The sequence below is a fragment of the Colletotrichum fioriniae genome (genome assembly GCF_027942845.1).
Source record: "Colletotrichum fioriniae strain IMI 355084 chromosome Unknown scaffold_3, whole genome shotgun sequence".
NCBI lineage: Eukaryota > Fungi > Ascomycota > Sordariomycetes > Glomerellales > Glomerellaceae > Colletotrichum > Colletotrichum fioriniae.
In genome coordinates, this window is record NW_027076839.1 from 552,118 (window position 1) to 565,645 (window position 13,528).

The 13,528-nt window shown below is 51.8% G+C and overlaps 5 protein-coding genes across 5 annotated transcripts; 2 read left to right on the forward strand and 3 right to left on the reverse strand.

Moving 5' to 3' along the window:
- Nucleotides 1-231: 231 nt before the first annotated feature.
- N0V96_003049 (uncharacterized protein) lies at nt 232-662 on the forward strand (the record flags this gene model as incomplete). The annotated part of the gene is made up of 3 exons (XM_053189795.1): nt 232-294; nt 353-544; nt 609-662. 3 exons carry the CDS (start codon nt 232-234, stop codon nt 660-662), a joined length of 309 nt encoding a protein of 102 aa, XP_053052718.1.
- Nucleotides 663-1,376: 714 nt separating this feature from the next.
- On the reverse strand, nt 1,377-2,710 carry N0V96_003050 (uncharacterized protein; the record flags this gene model as incomplete). Its single annotated transcript, XM_053189794.1, has 4 exons — nt 1,377-1,613; nt 1,701-2,005; nt 2,073-2,508; nt 2,558-2,710. The coding sequence occupies 4 exons, from the start codon at nt 2,708-2,710 to the stop codon at nt 1,377-1,379; spliced, it is 1,131 nt and encodes a 376-aa protein (XP_053052717.1).
- Nucleotides 2,711-5,416: 2,706 nt separating this feature from the next.
- N0V96_003051 (uncharacterized protein) lies at nt 5,417-7,372 on the reverse strand (the record flags this gene model as incomplete). Its single annotated transcript, XM_053189793.1, has 1 exon — nt 5,417-7,372. One exon carries the CDS (start codon nt 7,370-7,372, stop codon nt 5,417-5,419), a length of 1,956 nt encoding a protein of 651 aa, XP_053052716.1.
- Nucleotides 7,373-10,703: 3,331 nt separating this feature from the next.
- N0V96_003052 (uncharacterized protein) lies at nt 10,704-11,798 on the forward strand (the record flags this gene model as incomplete). Its single annotated transcript, XM_053189792.1, has 1 exon — nt 10,704-11,798. The coding sequence occupies one exon, from the start codon at nt 10,704-10,706 to the stop codon at nt 11,796-11,798; it is 1,095 nt and encodes a 364-aa protein (XP_053052715.1).
- A 337-nt stretch (nt 11,799-12,135) lies between these two features.
- N0V96_003053 (uncharacterized protein) lies at nt 12,136-12,911 on the reverse strand (the record flags this gene model as incomplete). The annotated part of the gene is made up of 2 exons (XM_053189791.2): nt 12,136-12,571; nt 12,628-12,911. The coding sequence occupies 2 exons, from the start codon at nt 12,909-12,911 to the stop codon at nt 12,136-12,138; spliced, it is 720 nt and encodes a 239-aa protein (XP_053052714.2).
- Between the last annotated feature and the right edge of the window lie 617 nt (nt 12,912-13,528).

The following is a 13,528-nucleotide window of genomic DNA, read 5'->3' on the forward strand; positions in this document are numbered from 1 at the left end:
ACACACGTAGTCATTCCATGAGACGGCGATGCCGTCTTCGAGCATCAACGTTAGCATTCCACTTAGTATAAAGTAAGACAGAAATTCCCACACAATCCCAAACTATTCTCATCACCACACTCACACAGTCAACTCACAGTCTCTCACTATCAACACGTTCTCTCAACAATCTCACTTTCACTCACTTCGTTTTCAACTTTACAACTTTCAACCTTTTTCAAATCATCCATCATGCAGTTCTCTAAGATCGCTCTCATCGGCCTTGCCTACACCTCCGGCACTCTCGCCGCCTCTGTGAGTCTCTCATTTCAATTAGACTGTGTCTGATTTCAGCTACTAACGTACGCAATAGTGCCGCATCTACAGTTGGTTGAACGGCGAAGCCGTTCTCGACAACTGCTGCTGGGGTAAGGGCCAGAAGGCTTGCACCAACCAGAACAGAGGCGGCACTGCCCGTGGTACCAGCGCCGCTTACTGCGCTGAGCAGAGCGCCAGCTTCTGCGAGAATGTCATGCTCGGAGGCAACCCGATCACCAAGACTTGCGTAAGCTTTCCTCCTCAAAAGAGTCTTCTCCTATTTGGATTGGTACTCACATTTGAAACCACAGGATGCCGACTGCTGCTCCACTACCACCGGTTGGGGTATTGGCTGCCCCAAATAAGGGCATTCGGATTGGATTCACTGGAGGATACTAGCATACTTTCTTTGTGCTTGGATAGATCAGTGAATAAGACAAGTTGACTCTTACTAAGCCTCAAAATTCTCCTTTTGGTGACATCGTGCCTCTACCGCGACTTTTCCAAATTTCATGTCATACTACCTGGAAGGCAGTGAACACGGAGTATTGCATGATAGAGGAAGCTACTCGTGCCTCGTGGCTGAAGATGGCGGATTACAACATGGGCCCGAGGAACCATTAGTTACACGATATGCGAACGAATACATATAAATCGCCCAGTTGCCTGGCCAAGGCCATAGGACGAGAACTTTGAGAGGAATGCATGAGCAATATCTGAAATGTACATGACCTAGTGGAGGAAGTATTAACGCGTCATTGAGTCCTGCAAAGGTTGCGAGTTCGAAATTGGTGGTCCTACATAATGCCACAGACAGCTCCCTTTTGGCTTTTGTTTCTGGTTAGAACATTTCAGTCACAGTTTTTTATGGTAAACTTCATTGATTTGGAGTCATATCATTAATAATGGGAACTCAGTTCCTACAAATTGTTTCAGCCTGTCATCAGATTATACTAATCATTACTGATTTCTCTATCGTGTACGCGTGGTTGCTTGAGCCAAATCTTTATTTGGCAACAGATTTTAAGCAGATCTTAACGTCTGTGAGACATTTGCCTGATGGCTTTTCACCTTCAAAATTAGGCAAAGGGCCAGTACGCCAGTTCGTACACGTACCCGGTCGCCATCTTCGCGTGCTGCAAGACGTGATCGAACGAGACATACTCCATCGTGTCATTCGGACTGTGGATGTACGGGTTATGGTTGCCGAAAGGGGTCTCGAAGATGAACGACGACGGATAACCATTGCGGTTGGCAGACGCGTGGTCGGAGCAGGCATATCCGCAGACAGTCTCCTCGTAGGGGATATCGGTGTACTAATGAAGAGGACATGTTTTAGCACCGGCGCATCTCCAAATAAAGTTTAACCACGAAATCAGGCTAGATAATAATTAGTAACTCACAGTGTCAATGACGCGCTTCATGAACGCAACCTGGTCGAGGTCCACCCAGTCCGTGACAACGCCGAACCTCTCGACGCCGTCACGGCCAACGTAGCCGACCATATCTTGCTGCAGCATAGACACAACCTGGCGGCTAGAAGCACGGTACTGGGTAAAGATGTCCTGGCTTCCGAGCAGACCAGCCTCTTCGGCGCCGTACCAGTGGAACTCTAGAGTGTTCAGGATATCACCGGACGCGATCTTCGGGTCGGAGAGCAGGACACGGAGGACCTCAAGAATCATGACGGAGCCGGAGCCATTGTCATCTAGTATAGCGGCATCATCAGTCTCTTTCTCTTCATCAATAAAGGAGTGATCAGCGGCGGAACTCACCAGCACCAGGCGCACGACCAGCGCCACGATCTCCAGAAATGACTGAATCAAGATGCCCACCCAACACAACAGTCCGTTGATTGCGTCCTGGAATCGTAACAATAATACTAGGCTGCGACCACGCGGTATGACGCACATAGCGGATGTTGGCCGTGGGGTGTCCCGCGACATCCAGGACGGCGCTGATTTGACCATACAGCCACTCCGCAGACTCAACGCCCGTCTTGGAGAGGTAATACCGATTGTGGAAGGACGAGAAGCGCTCGAGGTGTGCGCGCATGTTGTTCTTGTTCAGCTTCGGGATTAGGGCATTGACGTGGCACGTCTGGTTCATCTCCGTTGGGAAGGGCAGGGCCGCCAGGAGCTTGAAGTCTGCGGAGGCGGCGACGGCGGGGACATCTGACCATTCTGTGATGTCGAAGAAGTGGACACGTTTCTGGACGTGTTAGCTGCGCTCGCGGGCGTGAGGAATAGAGGTAACGTACATCCATCATCTCCCATTTCTCCTCCTCTGTGACGGTGACTGTCTGGCCTGGGGCAATTTCCAGCGTGAAGAGCTTGTTTGGATCGCGGGGCTCGACAAATGAGCCGACGGCCGAGGAGGCCGCGAAGGCCGCGAGGAGAGGAGTGAAGCGCATGATGACAGCGAGTCTCCGCAGTTAGTGACGATGAAAGACTGAATGAACTCCCACTGACATGGGTCATATTAGGTCGCCTGGGCCCTTATATACTCGTCACATCTCCCGGACGGCGGGTCGATGCATCAATGGGATGCTCCAGCTAGTCCCCTCACCAAGCGGCATATTACAGGGATATCACGACTGCTGACGTCCGTAATACTTGTAGCCTGGCAGAAGAGTAACTTTGGTTGAGGGGTAGTTGTATCTCAAGCGCAAACCGGGGCAATGGACCCAAGAGCGGCGCAACTCAATCTCATGTATGCCGAGAACTACAAAGGGAAGTTGGGAATTTGGGAAAGCTTAGCTCGCACGTTGGCGGTGAGTTGAGCGCCCTAAGTGCCAAAGGGAATCTGACTTTGCGAACTTTTGAGTTGGTAGGGCGTAAAAAGTCCCTCGGACCATATATGAAGGTAGATCTGCAGCTCTGTAGAGCCATTGACCAATAACCGCGACGGTAACTATCCAAGACCAACGTCTGTGCTGACAAGGCGTGGGGATGTTCGCTTGGCTGTCACCTCGTCCGAACTTCCAAGACGGTGTCAGGTTTTCTCCATTATCTCTGTCGCGGCTTATGCAGGTCGAGACTTGTTGCGTTGTTTCCTCGTCAGGCGTGGTTGATGTAAACCCGAGAGTTCCGACGGAGAGAGAGATAATATCTTGGAAAATGTAGAAACATTATTTGAGTGTCATCTCGAATGCGCCGAGTTGATGATGCGCCAAGAGTATCTCTATTCGGAAGGTGACTTTTAGCCAAGACGTTGCGCGGGGGCTTGCAACTGAGGGGTTGGAAACCAAAATCAGCCAGGCTTTGTCTGACTTGCGGAAACAAACATCCTAGCATGCCAAGTGTCGCGTAGAATGACCATGGGAAATCAAAACTCCGTGCGCGATCCGCGGGGATGGGGAGCTTCTGCGATTTGATGATGCTTGAGGATCGTGTGGATGAGTATGTGAGGTAGGGACCTCGATGACAATATCAACTCGTCCTTTCGAACCCCAAGATGGTTGATAATATCAGAGTCACCGCTTCGTAACAGAATGTTCACCAGAAACCCAACAAAGGTTGTCTCTCAAATGACCGCCATCCTTCATCCATGCCTTCGCGCAGGGCAATAACCAGCAGAAAACCTCGCACACACCCAGCAAGGCCATCATTGACCACAGGCCACCCAATCAGCCGATACCAGTCAATCCAGGACGGCGAGTACGGCGGATACTTGACTCGAAGAACCCAGGATATCGCAACGAGACTAAAGGTGATGCATTGGATAGCGAGACCAGGAAGGCTGAAGGCGCCTGCGTTGCCACCTCGGGAACGTATCTCGCGTGCTTGTAGAATTGCGGCGAAGATGATGAATGCTGTGGACAGTGGAATGAGGAGGACGTAGTGGAGTAAAGCGAAGATATCTTGGGCCCATCGTCGGGGCTCAGATCTGGATGATGGGAGGCTTGCGTCTACGAGGACTGGGACGATGCTGAAAAGGAGGAAGACGGTGAAGATCGCGATGACGGCTCCTCTTTGGATTCTTTTTCCAGGGCTTCGGGACGCATGCCGTATAGATAGAACGAACCTGGGAAAGAAAGGGTAAGCTCAAGCTCATTGACAAGATCGCGATCGCTTTCAGTCTCCGGGAAACTCACAAGTAGAGAGAACAAAGCCAGACGACCACCAAATGGCCGAGGTTCAGCCAGTCCCCCGCCGTGGCTGGGGTGTTGACAAAGGCGTCGGGTCGCAGAGACGCGCCATTGTTGACGTTGAGAAAAAGGCCGATGGTAAGTTGTTCTGTAGCGCTCAGGAGATTGAAGAAAACATAGTATAGTGAAAAACCATTGCAGTAGCCTTGTTCGCGGATTCGGTGGCATTGTGGTATGAAGGAGATAAGGCTTAGGATGCTGAGGGCTCTGAATGACTGGAGTTAGTATATCGCAGAGAAGGGAATGCCCTTTCCTAGTCATCTGTAGGTAGTCCTCTTTTCACATCCCGGTGGCTTGTCGTTGTCATCATCCGCAAGATTACAATCGACCGGGCGATGACTGATGGGGAGCTTGGGTGAGATGGTAGCAGTCACATATGGATGAAACTCAATGGAAGGTTGCTCACACTCTGGTAAAGTTAGGCAAGATGTTAGGGGCCATCGTGAACCTAGCGATAGCGGAATCGCGACGCCGAAATTTTGACAATGACTAAAAAATGGGCGCCAACTTGAGGCAAATAGGTACCAACATTCTCTCTTCGCCAAACCTAGATGGAATGCGAAAAAGGTGAAGTTCAGACCAGTCAAAAATGCGGTCAGTTGGCTGTTGTATGTTGCCATCGAGTGATCCTGTAGGATTCAGGCATCCCATCACGTGGGTCGTCGAGTCACGACGATTTGATTGAGTGAGAAAGTCCCGAAGGGTCCACAACTGCAACATCCCAGGCTCGCGAGCTAAGAGGATATGTGAATGTACTCGCGGGAAGTCAATGGATTATTAGGGCTATCTCCTATCTCATCTATCGGAACGCCATGTATTATGGCGTAGAGCCGCATTTCCTAATTCATTAATCCATTTGATCATCTTACGCAGGTCCTAGGCCAATAGTATGGCCAACCAAGAGCAAACAGAGCCAGTTCAATTCCCGACCGTATGCAACTCTCCTTCATTACCGTCGACCTACAGCTTTTACAAGATGTAGAACCTTATGCGATACTTCTCACCAAACTGCCAGGAGAAGTCGCAGTGCTCTCCGCCCCAGAGACGTATCCGGGTCTGGCTGGGGTCGTACAGCTTGAGAGCCTTGGTGAGGAGGATGTCGAGGTCCATGTTGCCGACGGTGGTATCCTGACCCCAAGGCCACCAAGCGATACGGCAGGTGCCAACTTGGGCAAGAAGGGTGGCATGGCTGCTTCTGAACTCGTCCCTGCTGAATTGAAAGCGGAAGCGGCGGATAGACATGAAGTTGCGAAGCTTCTCGCAGTCGGCGATGAGGGGAGAGTCGGGCTTGGCGCCGCCCCAAAGCTGGATCTGGCCGGAGCATCGCTTGGAAGGGCCGAGGGGCGTGTCGTGTCTCTCCAGTCTGGTGCCAAGTGCCTTGTTGTCAGCGAGGCGTGTGCTGAGGAGGTTGGCGTTGAGCTGGGCTGTGATGTTGACGCCGTTGCTGTCGGTGACGGTGTAGTCGACCCAGTTGAGCGAGGCATTCTTGTTGCTAAGGATCATGGCCATTTCTGCTGTAGCGGCCATGTCTTCGGGGGAGCCAGACTTGACCATCATTGCACCTTTCTCCGCAATCTCTGGGACGGGAATAGCAGAATTGAGGTCCCGCTTGCCTTCCTTGTAGTCTCTGGGGATGTGGCCCTTGGGTGCATTGCTGTCTCTGTAGATGAGATGAAACTCGCCCATGTGCTTCAAGTGAGTTTCTTTCGCGAAGCCACACATAGCGCCCATCTTACCAACGGTGTAGTCAGATCCGGATTGAGCCCCGTCCCAAAGAAGCATACGCTCAATGAAGTTGGCGATGTCGAAGCCGGTGAACGTGACGTTGTCGGTAGTCAGAGGACGGAAGCCGACGGCACAAGTCTCGTGGGCGGCGAACGGCACCAGTTCGTAGTATTGGTCACCAAACACTGCGACCCTGGCTGTGTTGGACTTGAGGAAGTCGAGGAGCTTCCCACAGTCTCTTCTGAGGGGGCGACCAGACTCTTGCCAATCCGCGGAAAGCCACATGGCATCGCAGTAGGGACCTTCCGCAGGACCACCAATTGTCAAGTCGAATTTCGGCTCGTCGTCCTTCTTGGAGGAGATACCAATGTCAGTGGCATTGATAGCGTGGGCAGTCCCACCACCGGAAATGAAGGCGGAGGTGTTTCTGGGGATGTCGTCAAAGGAATGGACAATGAGGGGCGCCTCACGCTTGGTATCGCGAGTCTTGATGATGGTGGTGTTGTTGTTCGGGATGAAGGTATCATTGCCCACATTGAATGCCGGTTCATCAAGAGGGCCGCGTTGTTGAAGTCTCCAGTAAACAGGAGCAAAGCCCGCATCGCCTTCATAGATAGTGCAGTCAGCCTCACCAGAAGCAGACATGCGGCCCTTGTCTGTCCAGGCCTTGCGGCTCAGTGATCTGTCGAGGAAGTTGGCCATGTCGCCGCTTGAGAAAACGACGTTGTGGTGGACGGTGCGGGTGCGGTAGGCGCAGGAACCAACAAAGGCGACCTCGGCCCAGCGGTTGAGGTCGACCGTGTTGTCGAAGTAGAAGTAGACGGGGTAGCTGTGACAGAAATCGTAGAGGACCTGACAATCATCGCGACGAGGAGTGCCTTTGCCGCCATTATCCTTCTGACTGGCACGGACGGTGCAAAGCTCCATAAGCTTAGGCACCTTCTTGATCTTGAACTTCTTGCCAACGTCATCGGGGAGCTTGGAGACGTCGTCAGCCATGAACACGCCAGGAGCGACATGAATCACGACATCAGAGCCGTTGGCGGCCTTGAACGTGATGGCGCTGTACTCCTCGAAAGGAGCAGGAACCTCAGCAAGGGTCTGCTCCAGTACAATGTGCTCGGATGCAATATGCTCGGGGACGGCGCGCGCGAGGACCACCGCCGCAAAGGCAAGGACTGGCGCAAGAATTATTCGCATCGTGGGACTAGGGAGGTAAGACGGTGTCTCTGGTCTTGAGGCTGTACTTTGGCTTCGCGGAAGGAGATTGACAGGAAGCCAAGTCGCGAAGTGATTAATGATTGGGATTCGAGGAAAGGAGAGAAGAAGAGAGCCAGATGAGGGGTCGATGATGGAGGAAGAGTGAGGAAGTGAGGAAAGAACTTCTCCAAGGAGGCACTGACGGTGAAGTGCTCCTTTGTTCAGGTTTGTGGGGAAAAGGAAAATAAAATCAGGGCTGGGTGATGGGAGGCTGAGGAAAGATACTCGCGTAGCTAGGCGGCGAAGAGGGAGATCACGGGACTTTTTTGCTCCTATTTCCTTTATTGTCGATTAAGGCGGTGAGAGAGCGGTTACCGTAAAGATTTTCAGATGAATATACGTCTGAATCAAAAAGAGAAGGAGCTCTCACCCAAGGAGCTAGGTGAGTAGTGCCTTTCTGAAGTTGCTATTGCGGCTCACCTAGGTAGCTTAATGAGCAGTTGTAGGTGAAGCAAGGTGTATAGCGGCAAGATCACTGGGTAAAAGTTACTACTCACTCTTTGGGAAAACACTTCACGCTTGATATGCCGCGTACGAGATTTGAACTTAAAAGCTGGAATGCAAACACACGAATTTTAGGTAGAGCCACTTTCGAGTTTGATTTACCCATCCGAGTAAACTTTGCCTCGAGAAGCCTGATAAGGACCATATGACGGCAGTAGAGCATGGTATGTATGTGTCGGGCTTGCAGTTGAGGCGGGAGTAAGGAAACTCCTGAGCGGTGACCATCCCTTGCAGGCACTGAGCGACGGCTTGGTCACACACGCTAGAGTACCTTTGGGTTGACTACTTTGCAGTTTTTATTGTTGATGCATTGGAATGGGTGACTTCTTCACTACCAGAGAGCTGCAGTAAAATTAGCTTTGAGAACAATGACCCTACCCGTAATGTCTTTCTTGCTTGAACAGCGGTTTGGTCGTACAAGCTGAATTATCATTCATGCAAGGGCGAGTAGCAAACCCCTCCGACGTTTACAAACTCATTGAATGCAATTTCCAAATTGCGGGGTGATATTGTTGCTGCAATGTTTTGTTTGGTCTTATTTATCTGAGTTTGGTAAGGAAATTATGATTGCTCATCGTAAGATCGGGAGTGTTTATTAGAGTTGACAAGAATCAAAGCTTCAACGCTGTCCAAGCACGTAAACTCTAGTTGCAGAGCCGCTAAGCTGACAGAAACAACTTTATGCCAACCTTCCTTCTTCGTCATTTAGTACATTGCAATCCTATTCTCTCATGGTGCCCCAAATCAGATAGGAGAAGATACCGCGCAAAGGACAGACCATTCCAGGGATATTGAAACGCACGACGTGGCAGTTTACCAGCAGTTCGCAAGTCCCGATTCAGTGAGGATTGATAACCAGCTTCTCTAAGTTGTTCTAGGATCGCCTCACGCTCGCCCTCACTGCTGATCGCCTTTTCAATTCTCGTATAACATCAAAATTCACAGTCTGGGAATGACGTATTCCCAAGTTCACTCTGTTAAACATTTGCGGACGAGCACGCCTGTCTTGAGTAATGCAAGCGTGCCTTGGGGTATGATAGTAAAGTGCTCCTGGCATCAGGCATGAAAAGGTGTTGATGTAAACAAATCAGGGAAGGAGTAGACATAAAATTAAGGAAAGAACTTCTCTTTTAAGTTCTCCAAGAACAACCAAACTACCGGCTAGGTGAGGTAAGTGAAATGATACGTTCCCGGTTGTCTGCTCTACAATCAATACTTAGGCTTCTCCATAGATAGGAAACACGCTTAAGACAGACGTGATCGCATGCGTTGCTGAATTTACTACGAGCTGTTCGATTTCGAGACCGGATGCAGTCTACATATGCTCACGATGGGCCACTTCTCCTCCCCATGTGCACCAGCAATTCTCAGGCTGGAGTATGTCCAAACTACCCCTCAAGGATATTGATCCAAGAGACCATGGTCATCAATATGACCAACAATTGAGACCCTATTGCAGAATTTTCGACTTTTTTGTCAAATGCTTTGTGTAGATGCGGCTAATACGTAGTGCGCGTTTAGCTGCCGCTGGCTTCTTGGACCTTTCCTCATAGGAGCCCAGCAACACAAAGGCTCAACTAGAGTCTAGCAGTGGGATGCCTCAAGCACACATGATAGCTGTCATTGGAATTGAGAGTCTTAGTCAATCGTTCCAGATCGGGTTATTCCAAGCAAAGCACCTGCACCCCAAAAAAGAAAAATCGGCTATCTATCCGGAAGAAGCACACCTTGGCTCCCATTGAGCCACACCGTAGCTCATGTTCCCGCGGTATGATTGTCAATGTACGTCTGTCATGCATGTCAAACCTCTGAGTAAATTGGTTCGATATCGTTGGTAATGAAGCGGATCGCCGGAACCGGAACCTTGGACCGGGGGGCTGGGAATGTTTCCCGTCCGTTATCAAACGAGTCCGAGGAACCCCCCCGCCAGCCGACGAGTCATTTTTACGCCTTTGGGCCCCGTCGGGCCCCGCAGAAACATGCCAACCCCATAGAATGATCCGGGGCCGCCATGCAATGCTGCAATAAACCGCAGCAATAAGCATGAACTAGCCAATTCCCCGGGTTGGAGTCTGTTGCTATGCCGTAATCTTATTCTGCCCAGACCAGTTGATCCCCTCCAGCTATCAAGATAAGTATCAGATAAGACCTTTCGTCGTCCATTCACATCTCGTTACAGGCTGACAAACATTGAATACGGGGGAGACTCAAGAGCCCACTCACCGAAGCGGCCCAAGATGGAGACCATCCCGGGACTTAACCACTAGGTTGGTATGGCTCTGCCGACGACGGCACTGGTCACTATTTTGCCGAGCTGATAAGAGGAAACCCGAGAGCACGGAACCAGCGTTCGCCTGCCTTAGCCTCGAGCGCATTCGGAGCCCAAACCCACGTGTGATGGGACCTAAGCCGTCGAGATAAGGTCGATGATGATTCTCTGGGCAGAGTATTGGTCAATTGGAGCATCTTCCATGGTTTCTAGCGTTGACATGGAAGGGCCGGGCGAGTTATTTTTTCCCACAAGCCGGATGTTGACACCGGAACCCATGGGAATTCGAATTATTTCTTATCGCCTTGGCTACAGTCAAGTATGTTCGCGACAAGTCGTATCCAGCAATCGCTATATAAGACAAAGTAAATATGCCGCCAAGTTTCGTTCAGCCAGCAGAGCAGTTTAGAGCATCTCCCTCTCTTCATAGCCCCCATTGTCCTCTGGAAATTCACCTGTAACTTCGGTGACGTTTTCTAAGCACGACAAACAGCCAAGATGCAGACTCGCAACCTCCTCCTCGCGGCCTCCCAGCTGGCTCTCGGCCTCGCGGCCCCGGCCCCGCTTCCGGCATACAATCTCCTCTCTACCCGCGAGACGCACTACAACGCCAGCCTGCCCAACATCACAATCTTCGCCACGGGCGGCACCATTGCCGGTTCAGCTTCCTCAAACGCCCAGACCACAGGCTACCAAGCCGGTGCCCTCGGTGTCGACATCCTCATCGCCGCCGTCCCAGAGTTGTGGAATGTCTCCAACGTCAAGGGCGTGCAGGTCGCCAACGTAGACTCGGGCAGCATCACCCCCGGCATCCTCCTCAATCTCACCCGCCTCGTGCAAGAGGCTCTCGATGACCCCTACTGCCAGGGCGCCGTCATCACCCACGGTACCGACACAATGGAGGAGTCTGCCTTCTTCCTCGACGCCACCATCAAGAGCGAGAAGCCCGTCGTCGTGGTGGGCGCAATGAGACCCGCCACGGCCATCAGCGCCGACGGCCCCATCAACCTCCTCGAGGCCGTCACCCTCGCCGGCAGCCCCGCCGCCGCGGGCCGCGGCACCATGATCGTCCTCAACGACCGCATCGGCAGCGCCTACTACACCACAAAGACTCACTCCAACTCCCTCGACACCTTCAAGGCCGTCGAGCAGGGCTACCTCGGTTTCTTCCTCGATATCAAGCCCGTCTTCTACTACCCACCCGTCCTGCCCCTCGGCCGCGCCTACTTCAACGTCACCGAGGCCTCTGAGTTGCCCGAGGTTGACATCCTCTTCGGCCACCAGGCTCTCAACCCTGCCCTCGCCACCGCCGCCGTGGCCAGCGGCGCCAAGGGTCTTGTTCTTGCCGGTATGGGTGCTGGTGGATGGACTACGCCTGGCCGCAACGCGCTCAAGACCCTGGCGCAGGAGAACGGCACGCAGATTGTTGTGTCTAGCAGAACCATGGGTGGATTCGTCGAGGACGACGATGCCCTGAACACGTACGGTGGCTGGAACTTGAACCCCCAGAAGTCGCGCATCCTGTTGCAGCTTGCGCTGTACTCTGGCTATAGCTCCGCGCAGCTCGAGACGCTGTTCAAGTTCGCCCCTTAGATGGGATGAGACATAATGACATTAAATTATGAGATTATGAGTACATAGATACAATAATAGATAAATAGTAATTTTTATCATCAAAATTGAGCAGTCCCTGCAATGTCTCAACTTTTATCTCGCCTTGCCAAATGTACGGAGAAAAGGTGTTACGTTTACTCCAGGTAGCTCTGCGACGCCAGCAACCTTGATCGCCTTCTTTATTCTGATTCCGGAGATCTTGACGAGGTCTTGAATCGATCAACATCAAGTCTGGTCAAAGACGAGAGTACTCCATGTAATCTCAGCTCGCAGTGCCGTCGCACCGATGCCAAGACAGTATCTGCCCGAACAAGGCCTACATGTCCTTCTTTACAGAGCTCTTTTCTAACTCAGCAACCTTGACAAAGACTCGCTTTGTCTCCGCACAGCTTTTGACAATGAGATAGATGGGTATGATAATCCAAAAGGCGTTGAAGAAGACGTAGTAACACCAAAAGTAAAAGTCTTCGGGCCGGCAATAAATCATCTTCGCGACGAGCTTGTCAAACGAGCACGTCGCAAAGTACAAGACGTCGCCGTAGAGCTGCCCAAGACTAATAATGATCTGCAGCGGGTGGCGGAGGGGGTGGCCGGTGACGATGAAGTATGCGCACGCGAAGGACAGAGGACCCCAGCAGAAGGCGGTGATGGTCTCCATGCAGACGATGAAGGAGTCCTGGGTCAGGTAGCGGGAGTCTGAGAGGGAGTATTCTTTCCAGAGCTGGCCGAAGATGTGGAGGGAGGCCGGCATGCTGGATTGATTGTATGAGAAATAGCCTGCTCGGGTGTTAGTCAATATGATCCTCACCCTTGTCCAAGGTAGATGAAGGCTAGGTGGCCGAGCACGGATGACTGACCTTCGAAGAAGAGATGGATAAAGGCGCTGAGGGTGAACCACAGTGCCGTGGCGACCTCGCCATTAGGGAGGTTTGGGCTCGTTCTTCTGATGATGCGGTATGTCGGTACGAGTATGGCGGTTGCCCCTGCGGCAAACATCCCACGCAGCGCATGCGCGCTAAACGTGTTGGCAACGTAGCCTGGGAGTACAGCCTCTGCAGGGAAATATGGGTGCGCCGGAATAGTGGCGTTCATGACGATTTCTGCAGTCATGTTAGAATCTTCCTATTTTGTTCTTTAGCTCTAGATACTGTTTTCTAGCGGAATCACTTACAGCGAAGGGAAGTTCGTGAGTTTTATGGACGTCAAACTGAAGGATTCAATTCCCACGCTTCGTGATCCACTCTGCCACAGCCGGGAGGACTGCCATCCGCGTCATGCGATTTTCAGCTCTTGTTCGCACAGAGGCATCTGCCAAGTGCTAAGCAAACTAACATTCTATTGGCTACAGGGTCAGCATAAGCAGCCAAGCGAGATTGCACCCGCGTCGTATTCGGGTTCAAGCAGTTCTGTCTGACATAACCACGGCCGAGAGAATAGTGAAGAGGACTTTAGTGCTATTCTCCGGGTCCGCCAGGTGCAGAAGCCCGATCCGGGATCCACACCTGGAGCCCGAGTCTGCCGGCGCCCGAAGGTCCACCGGGCTGTTCCACCGAGTGAAACATGACATGGAAGAGGATGCATCACAAGATTTTGGGTACTGAAGTTCTAACATCATAGTCTAGATATCTATCTACCGACGATGATTACTTTTGAGTTGGGTATCTTATTACAATCTTTACATCTCGTCACCCCGTCTAGCGTCAAGCCTC